We start from the raw sequence: 18,615 nt of genomic DNA, 5'->3' as shown, positions 1-18,615 counted from the left end.
ATGTGCCCAATATTAAGCTTTTTAGAGAACGAACTAGTCAGACTTCGCAAGAGATTGTTTCCAGTATCTATAGGACCAAGATTAATATTATGAGTCAAAGATGTTAAAACAATATTCATATATTTGGGGGAACCGAATAACCAAAGTTGAATCTAATTCAAAATAAAACATTATAAACATTTTCAATATGAAAAACAAATCCATTTGTAGCGAATTAACCGCTTAATTGAAAAACAAAAAATATTAAATATAAATTGATGAAACATTATGAGAAAGATGAGATCAAAAACCTTATAAAAGAAAAATGAATTATATATAAAACTGGTGGTTTTTAAAAAAATTAACACACTGGTGAAGGTTGAGTTCCTTAGGGCTTTGATTTTGCATGAAAAGTTTCACTTTAGGTAATTCACGATTGATGTTGTATCCGGAGATTTTGCCTTCTTTCTTCATCTTGAAACAAATTTTGTGAATTTTGTTAGCTAGACTAGACAAATTATCGTTTAAGTAAACACGGGTCTCCACAGATCCGCCCATGACATCAGATAACTTCAAAGATTTAGATTTGTAGTAGGCAGCCATGATTTCATATCGTTTAGGAATATTCTTGAACCTGATCAGAACAGACCGACAGTTTTTGATGTACATGACATTATCAACATGCTCTGGAGCAATACCCACTTCAAGAGCAGCACAAATATGTATAACAATATCTTAAAGATAGTTAATGTCACCAGGAATGCCGGTTACAATCATGTCGGCTCTGTTTAGTCTATGCTGCAACCTGTGATTCTGCAGTTCAAGTTCAATGAATTTGTTTTTATTATATACATCATGAGAATTCACAAGGTTTCTGCAGTCCGTAACATTGTCTTTAACCTCCTGTAAGCCTTTGGATAACTCAGCACGAATATCAGTCACAACAGCCTCAAACTTTTGGTTAAGTTCCATCTGTCCTTTCTTCATCTCTGTGGCATGTGAATTAAATGAATCCCTGAGAAATGCAAATTGTGCACGCATTTCCTTTTTGAAAGCATCGTCAGGTTTTTTTGATGGATTTGCAACACAGCTAACACAAGTATATTCAACGTTTTTACTTTTCTCCAGCACAGTAAACATTGCTTTGGAAATATTCTCGCAGTCAGCATGAAACCAAATCTCGCTTTTTCCGCATTGAACGCATTTTGTGTTATTAGTCTCCTTTTTGCAAATTCCACAAGGGAATGAATCCATATTTATTTGTTGAGATCGCAAGTGATGAAAACAGGTTATACTATGTTTACATTTACGAAGTCCCCTCGATTTCAACTGTCAATTCCTTTGCATATACGTCAAATGAAATCTCATCTGAAATCCATTGGATTTCATTTGACGTTTAAGCAATGGAATTGACAGTTTAAATCGAGTGGATTTCGTAAATGTAAACCAAGCATTAGGTTGTTGTTTATTTCCTTATTCTTATTGTTTTGCTTCGATCAGCCGAATAATATCGAAGCTAGCGATTTATAGGTCGACGGCGTCAGAGAGACGGAGTTGCCAACACTCGTTATTACCTATTAACGGCGACGTAGGAAATGGTCGGCTTTGTTCTATGTTGACACAATGATCCTCAACAAACACAAAAAATGTTACAAAAACAAAATGCAAGTAACTAGATGCAAAACTGCAACAACACCATAAAACCACGAGATACCTTGTAATATTACAGATCCAAAATGCGATGAATATAGACTGTGTTACAATGGAACTTCATATACCAGCAGCGTAAAATGTTTTATTAAATGTAAACTAGGCACAACCAATTCTCTTTTTCAAATGATAGTTTGCTTTTTTAGCTTTCGATTAAGAGGTTGATTTTTCACTTCTACCACTGCATAGCGTTGCCAACTTTCCTCCCTAATATACATCGAACATAGAAATAAATAAATAAAATGTCGTATGGAATTTCACACTAACACTACAGTCCAGTTCAGTCAGCTGGGTATTGCTGCTACCTTTTCTTGTTCTACCATGCAAATTACCGAAAATTTTGAGGTACCGTTATGGGGGGGCTATACCAAAACATGAACCTATGTCGATAATTGTTATACCCTACCCTATAAAGTATATATATTCTTGATCAGGATAAAGTTCTAAGTCGATATAACTGTACGGACACAATTTATATTTTGTAGAAATGTGCTTATTTAATAATAAGTTTTTATCGAATGACGAACAATTAATAATGAACAAATATGGAAAAATTCAATATAATTATTAAAAGCTAACTTGATGAAAATACATTAACAATTTTAAAGTACATATTTATAAAAAGTACAAAAATATGTATTTTGGCAATAACCCATTTCTGCCGGAGTTGCTCCCAAATTCTCCTTAAAAGTGGACCGCAGACCAAGCAATACCATCGGCAATGTTTCGTACCAATTTTGAGAATTTTCTCTTGCCATAATGGATGCTTTCAACTGTCTATGGAACCTTTCTACCATGTCATTGTACGCCGTAGTTTGTATTCTATGACTTCCTGGTTACTGGTACTCCAAAACGGCTTATATAGTTATTAAAAATGTCTTCGCAACTGTTGCGGACATTATATTCCTTAAAGGATAGGGTTCTGGCCAACGTATATACCTGTCAATAACTGTTAGTATATACTGATGCCCGTTAGATGGTGGCAAGGGACAAACAATGTCAATATGGATATTGTTAGAGCATGATAAAGCTTTTTGTTTTTGTATTGATTTCTAAATTTTCTTTTTTATTATTTTTATTTATTTCTTTTTCTTTACATTTTTTATTTGAATTTTACTCAATTTTAACGTAGCTTGATTAATTGAATTTCATAGTTGTTAATTTAGTAGTAAAATAGTATGTAACAATGAAGTTAGCTATAAGATAAGAAAATGAATTACAGAATGAAATAATAAAAATGAATGAAAGAGAATTAAAAATGAATTTAGTTGTGAATTTACCACCGAATCCGAAAACGTCTCCAAGTTCTTAAAATTAATTATAAATTGCTTGATTTTTAAATTTATTGATAATTCCCTTAAATTAAAGTGGAACAATTTGTTGCCGAAACCCGGGATATAAAGTGTCGGTGTTTTGTTAATTTATTGCAAAACGAGTTTGCTAAAGTGCTGCAAATAAAAAGAAGAAGAACATTGATTAAAAGCCGCGTTTGAACAAAGGCTATTCACACAAAATAATACTACCCGTATTTATTTCCTGTTGCTGCCGTTCCAGAGTCCATCAATGCCGCGGTTCTGTGATTGCCGCCAATGCAAGAGCAAACATAATCAGGAGAGTGATTCTGATTCACAGGTAAATGCTTTGTAATAGTTTGTGTGAATCCTAACCTGTAAATTGTTCAGGTTTAGAGAATTTGTAATTTACTCAAATTTTTCTGTAATTTTGTTACACTTTACACAAATTATTACTTTACGCTTATTTGTTCAATATATATGTACATACATTTTGTGAACCACTTTGGCAATATTCATTCGCAGCAAAATAACACAAACTTAATTATCTCGTACAAATTAAGTTTGCTTATCTTTTCATATTCCACTTTGCATTTTGTTTCTCAGCTATTCCAATTGTTTGTGTTGTCTTTCAAAGTACCATTTTTAGCGATTATTATTAAAACTTAATTCACGAGTGAAATTATTCGTACAAAATATTTACTATTATCGGCAATTCGATTTAATTTTAAATTATTTTCGCACATTTTGCCACTTTTGTAATATTTTTCCTTTGTTTTGATTTAATTTCATTAGTGCAACATACTTTGTGAGTAATTGAGTACCCATATTCGGTTATTCAATTTGATCAATTGTGTTATCGGTGTTATCGATATACAGAAAATATGTAAGGGTGCTTTAGACTACACAATTTTCCAAAGTTTCTAATGTATTGAAATTTTTGTGTGTTCATTTACTAAACTAAAGTTAATTTATTGAGATAGTATTAATATACTATTTTAAAGCTGACAATTAATATTTTTACAAAGAAGCGAGAGTTTATTTGATAATAAACTTATCATAATACCTACCACTAATTCTTATTAAAGTGTGTAGAATTTTCCTGTTGTTTAAAACTTTTTTAAACTTACTGATTTATATCAAAATGGCTAGTAAAAAACACCAAAATAATCCTGATACGCAAATAGCCAATTTAAAGCAACAACAGGAAAAACTAATAAAAGTATAGAAAGAATTCAAACTTCTTTCAGAAAAAAGAAAATTTCCTTCAATACAGTTGAATTAGAATGCCGATAAGACATTTTGAACAAATATATTGATGAGGCAATGCATTTGCAATCCGAATTAGATATTCTAGATCCCGATAATGATGACCGTGGTGAACTTGAGGACTTATGTGTATCGGCAAAGTCCCTATTTCTAGCAATTTTATCTAAAATGCCTGAGAATTCTTTTTGTGCTCAATCGCATCCATCTAGATTGGCAAATATGAAACTTCCACAGTTCAGCGGAAAATATTCCGAATATAAAAATTTTATAAGTCTTTTCGAGAACATAGTTCACACAGATCCGACATTAACAGACATAGAAAAATTCAACCATTTGATTTCATGCTTATCCGACTAAGCTCTTGGTACTGTAAAAGCTTTTCAAATTTCTGAAGAAAATTACGCAAAAGCATAAGCCAGCTTAAAGAAGGTTTATGATAATGATTGTTAAATATTTTTTGACAATATTGCTAAACTTTTCGATCTTCTGGAGATCACCAAACCTTCGGCTTCTGCTTTGAGAAGCATGATTGATACAGTTTCTGCCATATATGGTTCATTGTTGTCAATTGGTGATGACAAAAAGATTACAAATGCAATTTTAATCCACTTAGTTATGTCAAAGGTCGATCCGATGACTAAATCCAAGTGGGAAGAGCAGCTTGACTTCGAAAAGATACCAGCATATCTCTGCAGAGGAATCTTCAGGGGCAAGGCCCAAATTAAGCAAACCCAAATTTGATAAGTCCCGGGTCACACTAAAGTAATTTCATTGGAATTTTGATATGAAATTATGCGTCTCTAGATCGACGTCCATAGTAGAGTAAAATCATAAAATTGCTGTAGTGGGCAATTCAATTTAAGAACACCTAATTTCATGAAATTTTTTAATGAAATTCACGCTAGTGTGGACCGGTACTAATCAGCCTAAAAGGAATTTCAAGACTTCACTTTCGGTTTCTAAACAGAAACAATCTCCAGAAAAGTGTGTCTTCTGTAGATCTTTGCAGCATAACATAAGAAATTGTTCTTCGTTTACTGCTGTACCAGTTCTCCAAAGATTTGAATTTATTAAAGCCGTCCCTGCTTGGATTAATTGGTTGGAGAAGGGTCATACTGTGGCCAAATGCAATTCAGCAGTGAAGTATAGAGTATGCTTCTGATAATCCCAATTCAAATATATATAAAGAGCAGACCTCTACTTCCAGTGCTTCGGTCAACCATTCGGCGTCGAGTGACGGCGTAAAGGGGTGAGTACATAAGCTGCCTTGCCTGCTTACCTTGCGTCTGATAAAAGAATAAAAACGAAAAGAGCGACCCAGTTCGAAATTTGCTCGGCCTTCTTAATTCTTTTATTTTTATACCCTCCACCATAGGATGGGGGTATATTAAGTTTGTCACTACGTTTGTAACTACTCGAAATAATCATTGTAGACCCCACAAAGTATATATATTCTTGATCAGCGTGCAATTCTACATCGATATAGCCATGTCCGTCCGTCTGTCCGTCTGTGGAAATCACTCTAACGTCCGAACGGATTGACGTAGGTTGATAAAATTTTGGGAAAATATATTATATTTACGTAGGACTTTTGGTATTGAAAGTGGGCTATGTAGGTCCACGCTTTCGTATAGCCCCCATACAAAATGACGCGTGACGCGTCGTCGTTTTAAGGAATTTTTAAGATATTTGGCCCATTTTACCACCGAATTGGTTGTAATTTGGTACTTTGTGTCTCCAGAGGCCAAAAAATATTCCTACCAAAGTTGGGTTATATAGGTCCACGTTTTGGTATAGGCCCCATATAAAGTACGCGTCATTTTAATATATTTTGAATGTATTAGACCCACTTAACCAACGAATCGGTTGTAACTTTGTATTTTGTGTTTCTAGAGGCTAAGAAACATTTCTACCATAAAATGTTTATATAGGTCCACGTGTTGATATAGCCCCCATAATACAATATCTCCCGATTTGCGATATTTTGAACGTTTTAGCTTCATTATCACACCGAGATGGCTGAAGTTTGGTATTTAGTCTTCTTTAGGCGTATAAAACTTTCCCCAGAAATTTGTAGGTATAGGTCCACGCCATCATATAGCCCCCATAGAACGGTACCTTCCGAATTTCGGTATTTTGAAGGTTGTGGCCACATTAATCCACCGAAATGGCTGAAATTGTGGTGGAGGGTATAAAAAGTTCGGCCCGACCGAACTTAACGCTTTTCTTACTTGTTATTATGTCAGAAATGAAAAAGGAAAGCAAGGCAAGACAGCTTATGTACGCAGGCCTTAATTTTGGCTACAGCACTAGTTCAAGTAAGAAGTAGTTCTGGGAAATTTATTTTGGTTAGAGCTCTTTTAGCTTCCGGTACTCAACCCAATTTGATTACTGAGGACCTGGTAAAGAGGCTTAAGGTAAAACGAGAAGATGGCAGATTAAATTTAACTGGCAATTCTGAGACTTTTTCATTTTCTAAGAATAGTGTCCAATTGTCTGTGATGTCGAGACTCAATTCAACCAAATTTTCATCCAAGTTTTGGGTATTGAGTTCGATTACGAATATTCAGCCTGATAAGAAAATATCGATTTCTGAATGGAATATTCCCAAAAATATTGAACTGGCCGACCCTAATTTTAATGAACCTCGGAAAGTTGACTTATTAATTGGCGCTGAAGATTTCTTCGAACTTCTTTGTTTTGGCCAAATCAAACCAAATTCGAGTCTTCCAGTTTTACAAAAAACTTCGCTTGGCTGGATCGTAGCTGGAAAATACGATGAGTCGAAGGGGTCCACTTCACGTGTATGCCATTTAAATAGTTCAATGGGGAATGACGAAACGATTGATGCAATAGTTCGAACATTTTGGGAGTTGGAAGAAATTCCAACAAATGGTAAAAAATTGGTCTGATGAGCAAAATAAATGTGAGGAACATTTCCGAAAATATGTTCGACGTTTATCGGCAGGACGCTTTCAAGTGTCTTTACCTTTCAAGGAAGATGTGAAACGTTTAGGTTCGTCATTTGAAACTGCAAAAAGGCGGTTTCTTTCCTTAGAAAGAAGACTTTCTCATGACGACACATCCAAGGAAATGTATAATTCCTTTATGAAAGATTATCTTGACTTAGGTCACATGGAAATGACAAATAACAAAATTCCTAATACGCCACATTATTTTATTCCACATCAATGTGTTTTCCGGCCGCAAAGTGCAACTACGAAACTTCGCATCGTATTTGACGCTTCGAGCATCTTCACATGTTTCGTTCAACAATCTCTTGATGGTTGGTCCAACTATTCAGGAAGAGTTGTACTCTACTCTACTACGTTCCCGTCTACATAAATATGTGATTACTGCAGACATTGAGAAAATGTACCGTCAAGTTTTACTGGACGAGAAAGATAGCGATTTTTACTGAAGTTATACGCAACGACTTTTATGTGGATGATTTATTGACTGGTGCTGCTGATTTGAGTAGTCTGACCAAGTGACCAAGTGACTACCATTCTCAGTTCAGCAGGATTCAAACTTACTAAATGGTTTTCAAATCATCCAGATTTCAACGAAACAAGTTGCAGTGAAAAATTATTACACTCAGATTCTGAAACTGCAAGAGCATTAGGAATTCATTGGGCTCCAAGAAATGATGTTTTCAAATTTTATATTGAGGGAGGCTTTCAAGATATGAAGGCTACTAAAAGACACATTTTGTCAATATCATCACGTTTGTTTGATCCCCTCGGTCTTTTGTGCCCAATTATTACCAAAGCTAAAATGCTTTTGCAAGAACTTTGGATAAATAAATTTGACTGGGATGAATCGATTCCTATGCGTTTGAATTCAGCATGGGAAGATTTCAAATGTAACCAAATGTGGCCATTACCGTCAATATAGGATCGGAAAGTATCGGAAAATTGTACATTTCTGATTCAGTTGGTGTCCAAGAAATATATAAGACCATATTAAAACACAATTCAAGGTCTTCTTTATATAATTTGAGCCTAGAATTCCGAGGAATCTATTAACTTCCTGAGATGTCCTAGGAATAATGTGAATTTATCGCCACCCAGGTAGGTGTGTTATGCACAAGGTCAACTAGAAAGCTTTCTAGGATCTCAAAATCTATAATATGACACTAATATTGTGGCTTTTGTATACTCCAATACCTATAACGGAAAGAAATCAGCAAGGGCCCACTTTAACGAGCTAACAAGAAGTTTGGCATTAAATAACGGCATTTAACACCCAAAAATTATTTTTTCTCTAAAATATATCTCAGGACTCCCAGACACATTCGCCAAAATGTATAAATTTTGCTGCTAATTCCATAAATTGTACGATAATTCTCATATTTCCTTGGGGCGTACGTATACTTTTGTAAGTACATATCATTTTTTGGTTTTTGTAAAATTTACCGTTATTTATATTATGGAATATACTTTGGTTGTATTAAATATTTTTTATTAAAGCCAGAACAGAATCAATTGTCGCTTGCTTTGCTTGCTTCCCCACATGCCAAATTATAAAGGAATGCCAGAGCCTTTTTGCAAATCCGCCTTCGTTCTCCTTTAGGAGGCTCTGGCATTCCTTTATAATTTGACATTTGGGAAGCAAAGCAAGCGACGAATGATTCTGTTCTGGCCTTTAGTGAGACGAAATAAACCTGTGTACTTGGAATTTCATAAAAATCATTACTTTTTCTAAAACCCGAGATTTATGCGGCGTACGCATACTTATGTAAGACTGTGTAGGCCAGGGTTGGGTATTTGCACACTTTTCAGATATGAATGACGATACATGAATATGAAACCAAAACCAATATGGGTCCATTTATTCCTATAGCCCCCCTATAGCGGTACCACCCGCTTTAAGGTGCTTTGAGGATTATGTCGTAATTTTTGGCCCAAATTGGCTGTAACTTGGCATTTGGAGTTCCAAATTGTACAAAAACTTCTCCATCAAAAATTGTAGACATGAGTCAGATTTTGGTGTATCCCCCATATAACGATACAACACGATTTCTGCCAATTTAAAGTTTGTATCTACATTTTCGACCTAAATTGAGTGTAATCTGGTTATGGACTTCACAGTGGTCAAAAACTGTATTTACTAAAAAGTTCAAAATAAAAGATAATTAAAACAAGTGAGCCAAGGCTATAGTCGGGTCGCGCCGACTATGTGATACCCTACACCACCACATAAGCTTTTAACTGGTAAAATTCAAAATATTATAATGGGAATAGCTTAGCGCCAGGGCAATTTTGTTGAAACTCATTTATGTAAGTGCATCGTCAGTACAACTCAAATAAAAAAATGGAAAAGTGGGATGTATGCCAACCATCAATACCCAGCAAAAAATCGGATCCATTAGACACTAGATAACCCATTACAAAGTAATGTAAACAAGCTTCTTTTCGCATTACAAGTAATCTGAAAAGTAATGGGATACTTCTTAAAAAAATTACAAGGAAACCTACTTACTTTGCTCCTCACTAAGTAATGAGGACGGTGGCACAGTGAGTGTGTGTCCGATTATAAATCCTAGGGTTGTGTGTTCAACGCTCACTGTCGGCACGCGAGTTTTTTTTTTAATTTTTTAATAACAGTTCGTGGTGCACATGTGCACTGCACATTTAAGTTCTTAAGCAACCCTTAATGTTCGTGTGCGTGGCTTGGTATTTAGTGTCTTTGGCTAGAAATCAGAGGGTTCGTGTGTTCAACCCGCACAGCGAACGAAATAAAATAAAGTAAAATAAAAGTTAGATGTGTGATGAAATTAAAAAAAAATTCTCCACATCAACTGTTCTAAAAATAGAATTTGTTCAACTTACTTTTCAACTCCTGTGGTCACAGAATAACTAGTTATTCTAGTGGTCATAAAATAACTACAAATTGAGTGCGACATGCCCTTGTAAAAATAATGGGGAAGAAAGGGTTTGCGAGTAGTTACGGCTGCCAAAAATTTCTTACAAAACCCATGATTTTGGGAGGACTGTTTTTTGCTGGGTAGGCTTCTTTCTCTGTGAGACTCCCATCAAGCCCCAACATTTAGTGAGGAGCCGATCAAGATCCCGACCTGTAGTGTGATTGCACAAAAAATGGAAAAAGGTTTGCATTAGCGACTATTGCGATATCTCTGTTGTTTGACCACCTATGAGAACCTACTTGACATCGTTGTAAATGTGATACTTTCTACTTTCCTTGCCAGGGTTTGCTTTCGATATACCTCTTACAGAAGAGAGATATTCGCTTTGAAATAAAACGTTGGCCTTTTCTCCAAATATGTTTTTTCACATTCCGACCCCTGAATAATATCCGACAATGCGGGACCCCCATTAACAACCAAAATTTCGTGACAATCCAATCAAAATTACTAGGTTTAGATGGACAGACAGACGGACGGACACACATAGCCAGATTGACTCAGCTCGTCGAGACATTCATTTTGGTATGTATGGGTCTACGACCATTATTTCGATGCATTACAAACTTTTTGGCCAAAAACCATACAAATTAAGTTTCAGTGTTTTATTTATAAATGCACTTAAAACTAGAAAATAATTTGTCGTTTAGCCTCAATAAGTATATTCTTCCAAATGATGGAATCTCTCAAATAAAACGCTTACATGTAAATTAAAAATGGTGAAACAATGAAACGGCAAGCGTTTTATTTGAGAGATTTCATCATGTGGAAGAATATACTTATTGAGGCTAAGCGTGTTATCAAACACTAAATTCCAACAAGGTGAGATAATATTTTTTTATTGGATATTTAGGATGTCAAGGTAAAAATTATGTAAATTACAGGAATGTAAGTCCGAATACACAAATTTACTGCTCCAAATGTATATTAAATATATGTTTATGAAACATTAAACATTTTTAATACAAATGTATATTAAAAAACATTAAAAAAAATAAAAAATCACAAGTTAAAAAATTGTTTTACTAGAATTTTTTGTTACGTTACCAGGCAGGTCTGGCTTTTGGCAGTTAACAACTTTTCTCATCTAGAGGATAATTTTAACATTTTTGTCAGCTTTTACTATTAACACATGTCTAATTTACCAAAAAACTATAGAAACATAATTTTTTTTAATCGTATCGAGTCATTATTAGCAGTTGCAATCGTAGCTAATCTGCACTGATATTGAGTATTTAAGGAGAGCGCTATATCTGTGATCAAATCAGTTATCATTACTCCTAAACAGTAAATAAAGCCACATCGGACAATATTTTTTAAAGATTTTATTAGCTCAGGGGATAAGCTTTCCAATGGTACCAATGCTGTCCTGGCAGAATTTTCTATAAAGGCCTTAACAATTATATTTTTTACAAAGAAACCCTTTTTTAAGTAGTTCTGTTAACTTTAACAGTGCTCTGCTAACCAGCTGTTAGCAAAAGCGTTAAAAGAGCGCTTTGTGTCACCGCTAGAGTGATTTGTGTCTTCTCTAATTAAATACTAAAACAATCTGGTGTCTTGGAATGGACAATAAAACACAAGTGAGGATTAAGGTAGATTGCCGAAGGAGCACTTTGTCTCATTGTGATCTAATCTGATAGTTACATAACGAGTTAGAGTGGAGATCACTCCTTGTGATCTTATCTCTGATGGCTATGTAACGTCTTAGATTGTAGATCAACAACTGAGCGACTTTATTGAATTTCCAACTGCTTAGGTAATAATTTTGAGAAGCGACAAATATGTCTAGTATAGAGTTATGTAATTTAGTAGTAATTAACAATTTGTTGCATTACAATAGTAGTAGTATATATAATTTACATGGTTGCATTTTGTCACTTGACTATAAAATTCAATGAATCAATCACAATGCAATTACTGCTGAGAAGGCAACCTCTTACAGTTCTTAGGGCGTCACTCTGACAGGTTTAAATATTTTTCCACAACGTTGCACTAACATTCACGGACCATACTGGCAGCGCATAGCTTACCACAAACCGAACTATCGCCTTATATGTGGTCAACAAGGTTTCCTTATCTGCTGCCGGTTAGGGACTTGATGAAGACCTTGTTTCTACATATAACCTTGTCGCAGCTAACTGTGGGATAATCAGACGATATAAACATGTGGTCATATTCGACAGAATTTTGGGATGGTTTGTGGTCGGAATTATGGTACCATCGACCATAACATTCAACTCAGTTCTCACCTCTGCCGCCTATGTGTTGAACAGTGGCGAATATCTGCATTTTCCAAACGTGGAAAAAGTGGTAAGATCGAACAAATTGGAGTTCAGCCTTTCACAAATGACATGAGGGAAGTAACCTGACGCCAATATTGCACAATTATCCACATACGTTACGATGTTAATGCCGCCTGTAAGGGGCGGAATAAAGGAGAGGTAGAGGTTAAACAGTTCCAGAGATATCACCCCACCTTGGAGAATTCCCCGTTTCACTCTACGCGGGCTGGGACTGCTTGTTCCTGAATTCCACGTACGGTTGGCGCCCACACATATAATTGATTACACTGTGCGACAACAAAAAAAAAAAAAAAAAAAAAATTACAAGGAAAACTGAGTAGAATATGAAAGTAGAGCTAAAAATATGAGACACGTGTAACGAAGTTTTTAACGTTTACATCGGAAAGTAACCAAAGTAGGCGCGGCAAGTTCCGCCCATTTCTAGTTTTTTTCGAAATATTCGTGTTAAGATATGTTTGAGTCCTTGCATTTGCATATAGTGTCTTTGGCAACTTTACAGAGAAGGATGTGGGGAATATTTTTGTTAAAAGTTTTAACCCTCATGCGGTTCACCAAAGGGGTCTTTTTTGTCCTTTTTTCGAAAATCTTTCAAAATCTCCTTTAAAATGTGATCATATCAAATCCAAATATTCTACGAAATTGTTCGCCACAAAATTTTACTCTATGTCTCAGAATACACCAAATCTGTAAATCTTATCTAATCGCCAGGAATCTCTAAAAATGAAAACACGTTTTAGGGTTAAAGTCGGACTTCATCTGAGTTTATTTAAAATGTTTCCTCAACACATAATTTTAGAGAGATGACGTCAAAGAAAAAAATATTCTTCGTCAAATTTCACTAAGGGTCCTTAAAGAAATGTCTATTTACTTTATATATCATGAAAATATCAGTATCAATTTTGCTGAAAAAACATGAAAATATTTTCCAATTTTTTTGATGAAAAAATGTTCCTTCTTTTTTGGAGTTGATACATGAAAGTAATATGAAGCTTGGTTCTAGGTGAAAAGTGTCAGAAGAAGAACAAGTAAAAAGTCGTTAAGTTCGGCCGGGCCGAACTTTTTATACCCTCCACCATAAAATAGTCTTAATTAAAATGGAATAATTAGGGTCCTTTTACAATTTTAGGTGGAACAACTTTTCGACAATGGTTAGACTCCTACTGCCTCCCACTATTGCTTAAATTACACTGTGAACACAAATGTTGAGACAGAGATAATTCCTTTTGGTGATGAAAGCCCTTGGTGTGTGTATATTAAAAACCCCGAAGGACAGATGCGCCGTGAATCGAACTTCCGCGTTATGGCGTGAGGAAATTTTTGCGTGAATTAACATTATATCTTTGTTTGTTGTTTTTGTAGAGCACTTAAGCAACAGTGAACGAAGATATAACGCTAATTCCTGATGGCCCACAGGGTCTCTAACAAAAATTTCATCACGCCATAACGCGGAAGTTCGACTCACGGCGGATCTGTCCTTCGGGGTTCATAATATACTCACCAAGGCCTTTCTTCCCCAAGAGGAATTTTCCGTGCCCCAGACTTTCACCTCCATTTTGTTGCACAGTGTTATCTGATCTAATCTAAAAAATGTGCTCAGCTAGGTGAAAGGTACCACCTACGGGGCTATATCAAAGAGTCAATCTATCTTTAAATTTTTTGGCGGAAAAGTTTTATAGCTGCAGGGAACTTCAAGAGTCAAATTGATGGTAGTTTCATCAAAACAATGTAGACCCTCAAAAATGGACCCATGTTGACGAATTTTAGTGAAGAAATTTCGTGACCACTGAAAATTCCCGAAAATCGGGAGTACAGTTATATGGGGGGATATACCAAAACATGGACTTTTATTGACGATTATTTTTGAATAGACAAAATTGTAGCTAAAATTCTCAAAATACCGATCATTACAGCTAGTTCGGTTACAAATTGTGGCTAAAATTTTCAAAATACCGAAAATCGGGAGGTACCGTTATATGGAGGCTATACCAAAACATGGACCTATGTTGACGATGTATCTTGGAGATGTTTCATGACCACTGAGAACCTCAAATGTCAAATTGTAGATATTTCGGTTAAAAATTGTGGCTAAAATTCTCAAAATACCGAAAATCGGGAGGTACCGTTATATGGGGACTATACCAAAACATGGACCTATGCCCATATCCTTTGGGATATAAGTTTGTTGATCACTAGGAACCATAAGTGCTAAATTATAGCTAATTCGGTCTGAAAATGTGGCGAAGAACGTCAAAATACCTCAAATTCGGAGGTACCGTTATATGGGGGCTATACCAAAAAGTGAACCGATATAGCCCATCTTCGAACTTGACCTGCCTATGGAAAAAAGACCCTCGGGTGCAAAATTTCAGCACTCTATCTCAATTATTGCGGACGCTAGAGTGATTACAACAGACGTACAGACGGACAGACAGACGGACAGACGGACATGGCTAGATCGTCTTAGAATTTTATCCTGATCAAGAATATATATACTTTATAGGGTCGCAAGTGATTAGTTCGATGTGTTACAAACAGAATGACAAACTTAATATACCCTCCATACTATGGTGGAGGGTATAAAAAGACCTCTTTGATGAACAGCATGAGGGTTAAAATTTTTAACTAAAATATTCCTCACATCCTCCTCGGTAAAGTTGCCATAGACACTATATACCTAAAATGTAAGGATTCCAAGATATCGTAACTCGAATATTTCGAAAAAATTAGAAATGGGCGGAACATGCACCGCCTAATTGGTTACTAAATTGCGAAAAAGATGAATTTTCAGCGATTTTCCAACAACAGCTGGTGTTAGGTGCTGCTGTATTCTGATGACGACGATTCTCTGGTGGTTGTGCTCAAGCAGCATATAGCTATATTGTCCTTGAAGATTGAGTGTGGTAGATGCGGATGTCATAAACTGAGTTTTCCCCATCCTGGCACGGACCATGACCCTTAGGTCTGTCTGTCAAGTAGATGGCCCTTAGGGTCGTCTACTGTCAAGTAGACAGTAGAATTAAGACCTCAGAGAGAGGTCTACAGTTTTTGCAAGAAAATGCAAATGTTTCCTTTTGAACACAGGATTAGGTTTGAATACAAATGTGATGGTGTTTGCAAATTTTGGGACTCCTAACAACACTGTGGTCGCATTGATGGATATTTCATACTTATAAATATTTCTCATTTTTTTTTTTTTTTTTTTTTTTTTTTTTGAAATTTTGCCTGTTAATGCGTAGATCATTTTTAATGATTTTTTATTAATTTTCTCGTTTAGAAATAAGCTTTTTTTTTAATTTTCTAACGATTATATTTATGTGTATTTTCAGATGATAACGAAATCCAAAATAGAAAATAAAATGGACATTCACCGCATGATTGCCTATTTAATTGTTTTCGTCGACCTTTTCGTCCCTAAGGTGGGTAACAGCCCAGTGCTAGATGCGCAAAAAAATTGCGTATGTCTTCTAGGATGGTCTTTACGATGCGCTAAATCTGTATTGCAATGTCCAGAATATCTCCCAACTGTAGGCAATACCATTCCACCAGACTACGATGAGTATGATGATGGACAAAGGCAAATTTCTGGCAGCCCCGCTGACACCACAGAACTTACCTATCACGACGTTGGAGGTCCCAATAATAGGGACGAGAATAAATTCAACAATACAACAACCTACCCACTAACCAGTCCCGCTGAAGGTCCTAACACTTTGGACGAAACCAAAGTCAACGATATGGCTACCTTCAATATCTCACCACCGACTACTTTAAACGATGAGACTGAAGTCAACGGCAAAATACCTCAAAACAGTGGCAGTATTCTCTTAATTCTCCGCGTTATCGTATGGTTTACAATAATTTTAATAGTAATAATTTTCATTACATTACTAATCGCCAAAACATAAAATTATATATTTTTTTAATAAAATACTATTGAAAAACTATTTCGATAATATTGCTTTGATTTAATGGATCTTCGGGTTATAGCTAAACCATCGATTTGGCGAATCAGGATTGATACAGTCTCTTCAATTTATTTATTTACTAGCAGACACGGGTCTGATGACCATTATAATGAACTTTTTACACTTTACAATTCAATTTCTTTGCGTCCATTGACAAACCGAATTATTCATTGAGGATTTAAAATTTATCAACAACATTTTGTCTGCAACCTTTCTTTTTTCTTACTGACATTGTCGGATTTTTTCGCCTATTGATACTGTTTAGGATTTATTATCGACCATGTCCCCTATCTTTATTATAAAACGATCTAATTTTAAAAGTTTAATAAAAAATGGTAAAGTCGAATACTTTCGTTTATTGCGACTTATATGTTTTTTGTTGTTCATGGCTGATGGATCGTTGAGACTTACCATTTAAGGAAATTTGTGAACAAAGTGGGCGTGGTAAAATTTTCGTACCATAAAAACTTATGGGGTTACGGCCACTTAACCATTGTACAAACTCGAAATGTTCTTAACTTATTTCTTTTTTTTTTGCAAGTGAAAAAGGAAAGCCGAAGATTCGTACTTATATATTTCGGCCTTGGTAGAGGCTCTTCAGACATGTCGGCTGTGGAGCGGCTTTTCTGTCATCGAACTTTTCTTCTTTCAAAATTAAGTTTATTCGTTTTCGATCTACAGTGGGCAACGCAAACTGCTCTGGTAAAAACAGTGTTTCGTAGGCGGCCATTTGTCAGAGAATTGTGCAAAATTTTGCAAAAACAAGAAAAATCCGAACGTAGCTCATGTTGTTATATATCAGATGAAAACAAAATGTTGGTAGATTTCTTCGAAATTCAAGAAAATATGCATCCTATTTCCACCGGGGGCCATCCCAGTATATTTCCAGACAATTTCAGGAAAATCTGTTCTGTAGTTTTTGTAGAAAATATTAAAATTGAAAGCTGAAAGGGTACTTCTGTAGAACGAAAGAAAGAGTGCTTCTATAGGCCCTTTCCGAAATAAAGGGTGCTTCTATTGAGCTTTTCTGAAAGAAAGGGTACTTCTGTAGAACCTTTCTGGAAGAAAGAGTGCTTCTATAGGCCCTTTCTGAAAGAAGGGGTGCTTCTTTAGACATTTTCTGAAAGACATGGGGCTTCCATGGACCCTTTCTAGAAGAAAGGGTTCTTTTATTGACCATTTCTGGAAGAAAGGATTCTTTTATTGACCATTTCTAGAAGAAAGGGTGCTTCTTTAGACTCTTCCTGAAAGAAAGAGTGCTTCTATAGGCCCTTCCTGAAAAAAGAGTGCTACTATAGGCCCTTCCTGGAAAAAAAGAGTGCTTCTATAGACCCTTTCTCAAATAAAGGGTCCTTCAAAAGACTCTTACTGAAAGAAAGGGTGCTTCTATAGACCCTTTCCGAAAAAAACAGTGCATCTATAGACCCTTTCTGAATGAAAAGGTGCTTCTATGGACCCTTCCATAAAAGAAAGGTGCTTCTATGGACCCTTCCTGAAAGAAATTGTGTTTCTATAGACCCTTCCTGAAAGAAAGAGTGCTTCTACAAAATCTTCCTGAGAGAAATGGTGCTTCTATGGACCCTTTCTGAATGAAAGGGTAAATATGCCGAAATTTTGCATTGAGGGCTCCCAATGGACCAAAAAAACTTTTCTGATAAAAATTATGTACATAGGTCCACGTTTTGATATAGCTCCAATAGAATGGTATCGCCCGATTTTCGGTATTGTCAAGGTTTTAGCCACATTAAAAAACCAATGTAGCTGATATTTGGTATTTAGTATTCGCCAGATCTTGCGAAATATTTTTACAGAGAATTGTTGGTATTGGTTCACGTTTTGATATAACCCTCGTGGAACGGTACCGCCCAATTTTCGGGTTTTTAAGGTTTTAGCCATAAATCCACCCAAAATTACAGAAATTTGGTGTTCAGTCTTCATATATTTTTGTGAGTTTATTGAATACACCAAAATTTTGTTTTTGACTGATTAATGGTCAATAAACAGCACATTTTTTGTTAAAAATCGAAATTTTGACTTTGTATTCTTTTACTTGACGGTGTATTCTTTTTCGGGGACAAGTACATACTTTTTGAGATAATGGCCCTGGAGCTCCAAAAAATCTGCCTAAACTTGGATTACGTCCAAATATGGAACGTACATCGTATAACACC

At 35.5% G+C, this 18,615-nt stretch overlaps 1 protein-coding gene across 1 annotated transcript; it reads left to right on the top strand.

The window, feature by feature from the left end:
- The first annotated feature begins 2,224 nt into the window (after positions 1–2,224).
- Positions 2,225–16,421, top strand: LOC141397115 (uncharacterized). Its single transcript, XM_073973039.1, has 2 exons — positions 2,225–3,321; positions 15,806–16,421. The coding sequence occupies exons 1-2, from the start codon at positions 3,253–3,255 to the stop codon at positions 16,382–16,384; spliced, it is 648 nt and encodes a 215-aa protein (XP_073829140.1). The 5' UTR covers positions 2,225–3,252; the 3' UTR covers positions 16,385–16,421.
- The last annotated feature ends 2,194 nt before the right edge of the window (positions 16,422–18,615 follow it).

This window comes from Musca autumnalis, unplaced genomic scaffold, assembly GCF_047663935.1.
Source record: "Musca autumnalis isolate F117 unplaced genomic scaffold, ASM4766393v1 scaffold_3, whole genome shotgun sequence".
Lineage (NCBI taxonomy): Eukaryota > Metazoa > Arthropoda > Insecta > Diptera > Muscidae > Musca > Musca autumnalis.
Note: the sequence above shows the minus strand (reverse complement) of the source record. Positions and strands in the feature narration are given on the sequence as shown.